This window comes from Macrobrachium rosenbergii, chromosome 14 (genome assembly GCF_040412425.1).
Source record: "Macrobrachium rosenbergii isolate ZJJX-2024 chromosome 14, ASM4041242v1, whole genome shotgun sequence".
NCBI classification, from domain to species: Eukaryota; Metazoa; Arthropoda; class Malacostraca; order Decapoda; family Palaemonidae; genus Macrobrachium; species Macrobrachium rosenbergii.
Window position 1 is genome coordinate 45,025,500 of NC_089754.1, and position 12,064 is coordinate 45,037,563.

Below are 12,064 nucleotides of genomic sequence, written 5' to 3' on the forward strand. Positions count from 1 at the left end.
TAGATTCTATTCCAGCTCTAATTCATTCTCATTCTAGTTCGGGAGAAGAAGAAACTTCCGTCAAGGTGGGATAAAGGTCAGGTCACGGTCTCTAAAACAAGCGACGATAGCTAGTGGGGTTTTGGAGAAAAACAGTAATGTATCTCAGTAAGAGTCGGATGCTGGCAGAGTTATACTCAAGTTCAGAAAAAACAGAGTTTTAAAAGAAAGTTTTTTCCACATTCGTATTCTTTTGAACGGAAATCGTAAGAATGTTGTTCTAAGGAGAGAGTAAATTAAATGTAAATAGTTTTCCAATTGTACAGAGATATCAACCACCTCACAGGGCAAGTCGGCCATGCAGAAATTCCTGGAATGTAATAACGCAGACATGGAGTTTCTTTAGAAGCACTCGTGGTTCAAGTATACATACATACATACATACATACATACATACATACATACATACATATATATATATATATATATATATATATATATATATATATATTTATATATATATATACATGTAAACATATATTGTGACACACACACACACACACACACATATATATATATATATATATATATATATATATATATATATATATATATATATATATATATATATATAATATATATATATATATATATATATATATATATATATATATATATATATATATATACATTTATATACATATATACATTTATATAAATAATATATATATGCATATATAAAATTTTCATACGTTTTATTACTGTTATCTAACATGTTATAAACAGAAGTTCCCAAAGAGGAATCGTAAAACAATAAACAAAATATTCTATTTTGACTCCATATCCAGCCCTCAAAACGCAGTCAAAACACGCCTCTGAATTTCTTTATTTATAAAAGGAAGATTTACCGTTGCGTCATCGGAATATCGAATCATTTCTGAAAAACCAACAACATCCTTCCCAGCATTCAAAGTATGACAAATGCTGCCTCCGCCAGCGACGTTTCTTCGGTGGAAAAATTCCCGAGACCAATTCCCTGGCATTTCAGTCAATATCCGGAGGGAGGAATTTCATCGCCTTTGTGCAACAAGATCGGAACAGCGTTCCTGCAGTTCTGCCTTTCATGTTTGTGTGTTTATGCGTCCGTTATTTTTCTTCTCTACCGGATCACTGGGGAGAAACAGAGTAAGAAACAGGTGTTGTTTCTGTCGAATATTCCGGTGTTTTTGGAACTTTTATCGACTTCTGTCTGTTTTTCCTGATTCTTATAAACTTTTGTTCCTCTCAGAGGCTAAAGGTCTATTGTTTCTATCGTGGTTATTCCCCTTAACGCTTCTTTCTTCTTCTTCCATTTCCTCCAATTTCTTCAGGTCTGGTCTAGAAAATGTTATTACGTTGCTCGTCTCCTTGGCCTTTGTAAAGGAAAATGTTTGCGTCAGAAGATATCAGCGTACATTTCCGGAGACATTAACTGTTCTGCAATTTATGGTATTTACGTCAAGTCAGGAGCCGCATTAAATTGTCTTACAGAGGGTAAAGGTCATATGACCAGTGTTCTCCCTACTTGGATTATTTCCCGCATTTCCATGGTTTTATAGTTGCGTTATCTTGCTTTATACTGCATTCAAGTGCATTGCCATTGCTTAGTCTATTTTGCTTATCTATATCTTAGTTTCTAGGGATACAGTTTTCTTTTGAATTAGTGTTCTGTTATATAGTAAACGGTCTTTGTCATGACTTATAATTTAAGTTTCAAAGAAAAGCCTGTCCGCTTATCTTAAAGTTTAACATCTGTCAACTGTCATTTAAATTTTCATAACATTTACTATATAGTTTTATCGTATTTATTCTTGGAATCACTAGCACGGAGCATAAACAGATTTTGAAATAAGATTTTTTTATGTCTTGTGAAAGAGAAGAAACAATTTTTTTCTCTTAAAGTTGTTTTCATCGCTTTCTTCTGTTGGAAGTTCAACTTTATGGAAGTTACTGTTCACTCTACATCTCTCTATAAGACAACGATGAAATAGACCGGTAATTCAGCGCCAAAATGAAGCGGCAGAAAATTGAATGTTTTACGAAACAGAAACGTAACGCGCTGTTGAGAGTTCCAATTTTCCACCCGAATAGATTTTCACGCTGGTGTTATATACGGGTTATCTCTCTCTCTCTCTCTCTCTCTCTCTCTCTCTCTCTCTCTCTCTCTCTCTCTCTCTCTCTCTCTCTCTCTCTCTTTGGTACCTTTATTCATCACTTTCCAATATTCTAATTCTCAGTTAGTAATTCAAATTCGTAGAAATTTGTCAACGAACAGAGTTCAATTGATTTCGAACAAAAGATAATGGCTAGTTTTGGTATAGCCTCTCTCTACTAATATCGCACCGAGAGAAACCAAAGCCTTTATATTCAACAATATCTCTGGAAACTATACTGACTTGTGGACTCGCTAAATCTAGCCTGTCAAAGTTATTAGTCCCATTCCCAAATACAGACTCCTCTCTCTCTCTCTCTCTCTCTCTCTCTCTCTCTCTCTCTCTCTCTCTCTCTCTCTCTAGTTTTGTCTTTAAAATCTCTCTCTGTTCTTATTCTCTCTCTCTTTCTCTAGTTTTGTCTTGAAAAATTGAAAACTGTTCTTTCTTAGGGGCTAAATGAATTTTTCAAAATCTCTCATTGAATGTGGATACGAGGGGCTAAATGGGTTATGAGAGGAAAGGTGCAGAAATACATACATACATATATATTCTTATAATTGCCTAAATTAGTTTCATAAGAATCATCTACGTCGTGGAATGTAAATTAACTTATTAAAGAAATCACTTCGCCTGGATTTCCCGAGCCAAGAGATGACAAAGATTTTCCCATAGCCAAGAAATTACAAAAATGTTTTTTCTTGGAGGTATTAAGTTACAAAATAGCTATTACCAGAGCTGGTAACTCATATAAATAATATTTCTGCTGGCACCAAAATGGCATCCGCAGAGCCACCCCACCCAAAAAAAAAGTATTTCGCAAGTATTTCTATGATCAAGACTTTGAAACTGGCTGCCCCCAAGTGCCAAGAAATTATGCAAAAGGCAATGGTTATTCCCGACTAGCCCTCCCCCTCTCCTCACCTCACACCCCCAACAAAAATTTAACTGTGAAACTGGCACTTCTCTAGAGCCAAGAAATTATTTAGCAAGTATTCCTGCACTCTTGAATACACTTGAACTTGCATCTCAAGAGCCAAGGAATAATGTAACAGGCACTCCCAAAACCCACGAAGCTGGAATTTTCAGTTAAAAGAACAAAAAACTGTGACAGCTATCCCCAGAGGTGAAATGAAATGAACATAGTATCTCAGGGGCAAGAAAGAACTGCAATGCCGAGATATTGTCATCAAACTTTACTGACAAGGCGAGAGAAAACCCTGCTAACTTTTCGCGATGACTATTTCAGACCAGTTGGGCTGACTTTGGCAAAGGAGATTATTTCCCCTGACGTACTGTATTTTCTTTCAGAACGTCAAGGAGTCTGAGCAGAATGTATCTTGAAACTCTATTTCATTCCTATTGAGGAATATGTTGCAACAAAGATCGAAGTTCAGTTTAAGACTTCGATTCTTTAAAAATGTTTTATTCTTCTCAGTAGAGTAATTACCCTTACACACTTTTTTTCTTGGCTTCAATCGAACCGATTCTTCACGACAAATTTCATGTGCTTGTCATGTGCAGTTCGTAATGAGTTATGTGAAATTTTAGTTAACACATTTATAAGGGAAATGCCATTTTGGATACATGTTTATAGAGACATCTTTGGCGACATATAAAGTTCAGCTCACTGAAATAAGATGTAAAGTAAATTTAGTTTTACTTTATACTTTTCTCTTCAGATGTTTCTACTAAAACAAGAAGCCTTTGAAAGTGCGAATTAGAAAAAGGGATAAGAAAGTATGATGCCTAAAATAGTAAGTTTTATATGACACGTCTTTTATAAGGATGCAAGACCTGTAAAACTGGCATTTGCTCGCAAAATACCTGCTCAATTGCAATCACCTTTCCTGTAAATCTTTCAACCCTGCCATAAAAACACACGAAAAAGCATTTAGAAAAATTTAAGAACTTGAACATCTGTTGAACAATATGAAACAAAACCTCTCAGTCTTGACGTGGCATCATTGTTTACAGAAGCCCCGGTGGACGATGTGTTTTCTGAGTAGGGAAGATTATTTTCCCCTTGGCCTTGATAAAACTGTAAAATTAATTAACCTTCGCGTAAGCAACAGCGGTTTTTCTTTTAAGGGTAACTTTTATCAACAAAACTTCGACCGTAGCATGGGCAACCATCCGCCCTACCCCATGTCAGCAAAACTTTGAACAGAATAATTTGAAGCAAGATTTCGTCGTCCATTAAGCCTTAAAGAATGATCTTGCTTAGAGAATTGATGATGTATTTAATAAGCTCTTGGACGAAAGCTGAGGTGATTTCAGTGCTTTTACGAGACTGCAAAAAGCTGATTCGTATTCGAGACTGAATGGGAATGAGACTGCAAATTTCCCTTTCTGGACATGTTGATAATAGGAGAACATATGAAAATTATGCTTTTACTTTATGCAGGAAGCCAACTTTAGCAGTTAGCATTCACTTACAGAATAATAATGATGTCTCAGTAGACACTTTGGTTGGCTGCAATCAGTTACTCAGCCTACGAATATCATCGGAAGATCTATCAACAAGACGAATAGAATATACAACAAGAGTCCTTAATAACAAACAAATAGAATTTAATGACAAAATAAATTCCTTAATTTAGAAGACATCAAAACAGTTGCTGAACTCTGGTCATAGAATAAATTGGAATGATACCAAGATTTTTACCAAGAGTAGTTGTCCTTACAAAAGGAAGATTCAGAAATCTGCTGTATGTGCGTGTCAATGTGAGTGCTAAGGTAGGTGGGGTACTTACAGCTAACCTGGCTTATCTAAATTATTTTATAAGGTAGATAAATGCCTATGATAAGGCTGCCGAACATGTGTTACTGAAACACCTACCTTTTATAACATTTGTCCTTTTCATAAAAAAAAAGATCATCTTTAGCACTCCATGAAGCTGAATTATATATATGATCGTTTCCCGGAAAAACACATCCACTGTGATCTAAAATATTCAAACACATATCGAGCAACTGACTATGAATATGCGATGACTCTCGCAGAGTAAAAAGTAACAGAGATTAAAATAGACTCGTTGGACGCAAAAATAAAACTGATCTGAATTATTCTTTTCTCTTCGGTCACTTGCCCTGTTCTCTCTCTCTCTCTCTCTCTCTCTCTCTCTCTCTCTCTCTCTCTCTCTCTCTCACGCACACGCACATTAAGGCAGCTTTATGTCATCTATATTTTTTCCTCTTCGTTTAGTCTTCATGACTCTTTTTCGTGTTTGGGTAAATTATCTTTTTACAGTTCCTCTTCCTCTTTGTTAGGCCCTCATACAGTTCTCTCTCTCTCTCTCTGTCTGTCTGTCTCTCTCTGTCTGTCTGTCTCTCTCTCTCTCTCTCTCTCTCTCTCTCTCAGGCATTCCTGGATATGATCTTGCTTCTCAGCAGGAGCGTACAGTCCACCTCATCATTTCGGCCTCCAGCTGCAATGATTTCTGCTCTTACTTGCCAGCCACTCACTTTGTCTTCACTCAACTTAGCTGTCCAACTTCTTTAATATTGCTTTCCTACAATTTCCAACCTTCACTTAAAAGTCACACATCCCCTTCGAGATAGGTAATGAAAATCCAGAAATTCATATGAGCGGCTGGTCTAGTTGAGTAAGTTATAATGATAAAAAATATATATACTGTATATATATTTCGGTAACTGAGCGACAAACCTTAGCAGTTACGCGCCAGTGGACATGGATCATAATATGGCCCGAAACCCAACAGAGTGGGCGTTGCGTAATACCTGTATACGATGTTTTAAAATAACAGAAGCGGGAAAGACACGTTTTTTTATATATAATTTACATTCACAAAGGATATAATGAGATCAACTAATGATAGTAGAAGACGACATAAACGAAGTCTAAAAGGACTTGGAAATTAAAAGGTCTGAAAAGTTTTTCCAGCTATCAAATACATTAAACCTAACAATAATTTTTTCAAAAGTATCTGTAACGGAATATCAAAAGATCCGAAAAGAAATATATAAAATTAATTCGAAAGCTAAAAATTTTTCATTACTCACCGAGGGATCAGCGCTGCTATTCCGCCTCTTCGGCGGATCGTTTATATACGAGTCGTGTGAACTGTACCCCGCGAAGCTCCCGGGGGAGACGTGACCCGACCTAGCCAGCGGCGAGGGAGTGGTGCGGCCCTGGTCGTTGGGAGAGGAGTCCCCGGCGGGCGGTTCGAACCCCTGTGGGCTCGTCGCGTCGGCTTCCTGCTCGGACTCGTCGAAGCTGCTGCAGATGCTGACGTCGCCGCTTCCGCAATCGTCTCCCAGTCTGCCGTGTCTCAGGCCGGCTTCCGTTAGGTACCTGCGGGAAGGAGGAAGTATCGTCTCGTTGAGAGCCTGCGGGAAATTTGTCTCGTTTCTTTCGTGATTTGCTAAAGATTTTTATTCTTGAGGAACAGAAATCAAAACAGAAAATGTAGCTTCTTTTAGATCGAGAAAAGTATTGTTTCGTTAGCAAACTGAATGATAAAACAAAGAGATTCTATTTGTTTATTAATCTCAACATAAAGGTATAGGTCCGCTAAGACAAAAAAAAAAAAAAAAGCCTGATGATGGCGATATGAATTACCGAGGCAGTCAACGACAATTATCTTTCATTATGCTGGAAGGTAGAAGTTAAAATGATTGTTTCATAACACATTTAATCATATGAAATGGAAGCACAAGTTCGTTAAATCATGAAATAAACTATAATTACATATATACACCACATACTGTATACTAAAATTACAAATGCACGTTTAAATATTGCTCAGTACTGTTTGCACTAAACCAAGACTTGTTAAATGTTTCTGTAAAGGCCAGTATTTTTTTTTTATTTCCGCATTCATACATTTTAGAAACTGGTATGTGGCGAGGTGGGGATAGATTAATATACAAACCCTAATAATAATTTTTCCATCACCTGGGAGACCCGAACTGGAGTCTACTAGAGTCAAAGTGCCCTTACTCTGCCGATTTAGCCAAAAGGGAACTTTAGTAAATTTGTTCTTCTTGAATTTCGATCTCAAGAATTCTGTGTCTGTAATATTCTAAATTATTATTCTGTGTTTTTGGGTTTTGTGTGAAGGATTGGAACGTATTTTTTTTAATGATGGTTTGCAATTGTAGAATGGGGCTGCTTGGATAGCAATGAAAATAATTTTCTTTTACTTTTGGTTCCGTGGCAGAGAAAGCCATGGTAGTGTGTTTCCTGTTTCGAGGTAAAAAAAAAAAATACGTTTTGTCAACAATATTTAAAATGAACTGGTGAAGCATAGTAATCTAACACACACGCACTGACAACACCTCCTCCAAATCCCCATTCATACGTATGTGTGTGTGTGCGTACCTGCACATACACAAATATGTTTATTAACACTGCAAATACATTCACGCATAAATCCAATCCGCGGAATCATGTTTCCACGGCGCAGTGATTCCTTTCCCATTCAAGTTAATTAGAGAGGAATATAGACTTATCTTTCCGAACCGGCGCCATTCCATTCATCATCCGAACAAACACGGCAGCAAACGCACTCGGATATTCAATTCGAGTACGTACGATGATTCAACGAAGACCAGGAGGGAAAAGGAAAGTCATTCTGAGATCTTGTTATCTTTTGTGATGTTTACGTTCAGCTCCGTTGATTCTTCTTCTCTTTCCTTCATTCTAGGATTTTGAAGATCGTTCTCATAATGGCCTTCTGGTGGCTTCGTTCCACGTAAATGCGATCTCACAGTGAAATGAATATCAGGTGCGTAAGCGTATGAAACGAGCACAGACTTACCTTCAACTGGAGGTCTTTCTTTTACGAGGAAGACTATTGGGCAATTTCCAGCCACTGCGCGTTCGTTATGAAATGACGAATTTATAACAGCAACCGCCAACAATTGCAGGTTAGTGCCAACTGAGCGTGGAACCGACTTTGAATAGATGCGTGAATTGTTAATCTTCTTCAGGACGAGCTCGGTGATGGGAATGTCGACTGAAATCATGTTTCAAGGTCCACCATGGAAGCGGGTATTACAGTTTCCTAATTATAGCTTGCTGTCCCTCCGACATCAGTGCGAAACCAACATGCGCTCCTCAAATTAACGTATGAAGTACATCGGTCCATATTAGGCGTGATATTAATGTTATACAAAGCAACCAGTGGTTTAAGGTGGTAAATTTTCGGTTTTATTTCCAGAAAGCGAGGTTTTTGTTACTAAATTTGCTACATAAGCGTCCTGTTCCTTCGAATATCCTTCAATGAACTGTTACTGGAGGACAGATTTAGCCGAAGCCTGATCACTGACTATAATACTGACAGCATGAATTGATCACTAGCCTAACAGAACAATATTAATATTAGTCTGTATATGTTTTCAGAAATTTTTTGTTTCTTATTTAGTCTCATTTAAATGGAATACTGCATTGTTATTTGATCATTGCATCCAGGTTCTCTGAATTTATACTATAATTTTTTGTTGTGTTCTGTTTGAAATCGTCCATATTTTTCATTATTATAAGCGTTGGGACCTGTCCCCCCATTGGCTGTCGGCCTAACAAACAAGAGATCAGCGCCTGCCCTGTGAGCCTACAGAGGTCCAGGAGGACTTTAACTAACTTAATAAGTTAAACTCACCTACCATTTAACTTATGTTGCATTTATAGCTAAGTGTCTCAGTTTTTCTTGGAAGGTGAGTGCTGACATTGCGTATGAAAAACACTTTTAAAAAAATCGTATATAAGCACTCATTGGAAAAATTGAAAAAAACTTATATAAATATTTAATTAAAAGATAAATAGAAAATATTAAATGGGAAAATCAAACGAGTGAAGCTATAGACTTCAAAGGGCAAAACAGGGTAATGAGAATTTCATGATGTCCCAAAAAAAAAAAAAAAAATTACCCGCTCACAGGAAAAGATGAAATGCGATTTAGAAAAAAAAATTCCTTTGAAATTTAATCCTCCGGAATTTTGAGCCGAGGATAAAAGTTAGGAGTGATGAGAGATTAGAAAATATTTGGAAAATTCCTAATTTTCTTTTTACTTCGGAGAGCTAGATTTTGCTGGTATTTTGCTTCTTTTTATTTTAAATAAATGTTTATTATAACATATTTTATGTTTTTTATTCCTGTATAAGGAATATTATTTCATTCAAACGTTATCCAATCTTAAAAAAATGCAAAGTAACATAACGTTCAAGATATATTAAAATTACTTTGCAATTTTCTAGTTACAACAATATCTATAACAGGAGAGATATACTTGTTAGTTATTAAAAAAAAAATATAATACAGCGTAATTTCACTCACTTCTTTGGCTTCCCGAGTCATTTTTTTTACCCATTGTCATTCACATCGGACTCCTAAGATTTATCTAAAGGTTCTGAGCATTGGTTTTTGGGATGTGGCTGTGACCCCCACTCCCATGTATACGTGAAAATCTAATTTACGACAAATATAGCTTTTGAAATTAAAGGCGTTTCGGACACTTAATGGAGAAGCCCTCGAATACTATTTACTTCAAGTAAAACAAGTAAAAAAGAGCTTCAGCGCAATCAAGTTTTCTGTCCAGTGGTGGCCTTCAGCTAAAATAGGAATCCCATAAAACTCTTAGCCGGCCCATGAAACTCAGCTACGGTCCGGTGGTGGCATATGTTGTTGGTGCCTATATCGTTACAAGATGTACGATTATGGCTAACTCTAACTTTAAATAAAATAAAAACTACTGAGGCAAGAGGGCTGCAATTTGGTGTGTTTGATGACTGGAGGGTGGATGATCAACATACCAATTTGCAGCCCTCTAGCCTCAGTAGTTTTTAAGATCTGAGGGGGGACGGACAGACAAAGCTGGCACAATAGTTTTCTTTTACAGAAAACTAACAAGGAAATTTGCTTTGTAGGTATTACTCCAAGGAGTTTTGTTAATTTTGAAGCAGACAACAATCCAAGTTTATCCTTGTAAATATTTTACCACAGGCTAAGAAATTCCTCAAGAAACGAATTTTTAAAGGCCTCTCCATTGCTTCCCAATCTGTTGAGCATCAGTCTCCTTCCTTTCTCTTCTTGTTTCCTTTGTATTTGGACTAGAAAAAGGCACAGTAATGTTTGTCCAACGGGTTCTTCTTCTTTAAAAAAATGAAGGTCCTCCAGAGCGCATTCTTCCACTTCCTTCAACGCAAGACATCTCAAATACTAATCAAACTTTGAATCTATACAAATTACCTTAGTCCATTTCTATCCCCTCGACAAAAAATAAAAAAGATCTATGAATTATAAAAATTTTTTTTTATATATTTGAAGAGAAAAAGACAGACCAATAATTGGAGGAAATCTATGAGAAGTAGCGGTACGGGCTAACTGAAGGAAAACGTAGAATTATAAAAATATAAACCCTGGAATATAAAAGACAAGAGACATAATTAAGAAGCAGAATCGTTCAGTCTAAATAAAAGAAAGCGTAGATTATTTTTCAATTAAATAAATAGCAGAAACTCGAGGTAAAATGTGACAATAGCAACCACCATCTATCTCCTTTAAAAAAGGAAACCCGGCCAAAAAAAAAAAAAAAAAAGAAGGCAGTAAAAAGGAAGAATAAAAGTCAAATGTCAACCCTTTAATTAGGATAAGGCTTCAGGGCACCATTCCAAGGAAAGAGGAATCCTCTCAAGTCGGGAATTGAAGAAGAGGAAGAAGCTAATCCATAGACCAGGGGAACACGTCCACGTGTGGGAGGTTACATAGTCGGTCGGAATACCTTTGATATCCTGGTTACTGGGTAGTATGGAAGAAACTGTAGAGGTTTTCTGTGAGATTTTCAATGCTTAGATACATTGTGTGTGCGTGTGTGTGATTGTGTGTGTCTATGTAATGGTCTATAAATTCTCACTCTCACACACACACCTATATTAATAAATTATTGCTTTATTTACTTATCAGTTTATTAATCTACCTTTTTTTTCTAATAACTGATCTTTCCTTTCTGTATTTCTTACTATATTCTGTAACTTCTTTCAAATGAAGTTAAGTTCAAGCCCCTGCAGTTTTGTTGCATGTGAATAGGGTTTATTTTCTGAATAACATTTACACACACACACACACACACACACACACATATATAAATATATATATATATATATATATATATATATATATATATATATATATATATATATATATATATATATATATAGAGCTGAGGCTCCTGCAAGAAAAATGAAAGAAGGACGTACCCAGCGCTTTCGTGTTATTCCAACGATATTTTCAAGGTATAGTGCACCTTGAAAATGTGTTGAGTTAGCAGAAAGCGCTTGGACTACCCTTCCTGTATTTTTCCTGTGGTCTCGGCTGTATTTATTATTACTTGCTATTAAGTGACATCGGAGCACACACACACACGCATACACATATATGTATGTATATGTAAGTATATACATGTGTATAACATATATACATATATATATATATACCGTATATATAATATATATATATATGTATGTATGTATGTATGTATGTATGTATGTATGTATGTATGTATGTGTGTGTGTGTGTGTGTGTGTGGGTATAGGTGTGTAAGTAATAACAAGGAAAGGCTGCAAATAGAAATACTTTCTACTGAACGTAATAAAATAGTCGTACTTGTTACAATGCTTACATTCGTTAGCGACGACATACGCTGTCAGTAATTACCTTCGTCAACGATGTTTGAGGAGAAAGGGTAAGCATTCACCCGTATGTGTGTGTGTTTGTGTATGTGTGTATGTACATGTATGTTTGTGTATGTGTGGTATCTCGATGCAACAAGAACGAGTGAAGGGATCTTGACTTCCTCTCGGTGTCTATAAATATTTGTCGAGTTTTCTGGTCTGATATTATTTTTATTGTTTTAATTTTGTAAAAACAAGTAAA

At 36.2% G+C, this 12,064-nt stretch overlaps 1 protein-coding gene across 3 annotated transcripts in view; it reads right to left on the reverse strand.

Moving 5' to 3' along the window:
• LOC136846057 (uncharacterized) overlaps window positions 1-12,064 on the reverse strand; it is a 155,711-nt gene that overhangs the window by 40,654 nt on the left and 102,993 nt on the right. For all 3 annotated transcript variants that reach the window (XM_067116736.1, XM_067116737.1, XM_067116735.1), the window contains one exon: window positions 6,195-6,486. In XM_067116736.1, the coding sequence (XP_066972837.1) occupies window positions 6,195-6,486 (292 nt within the window). The remainder of the gene's footprint in view (window positions 1-6,194; window positions 6,487-12,064) is intronic.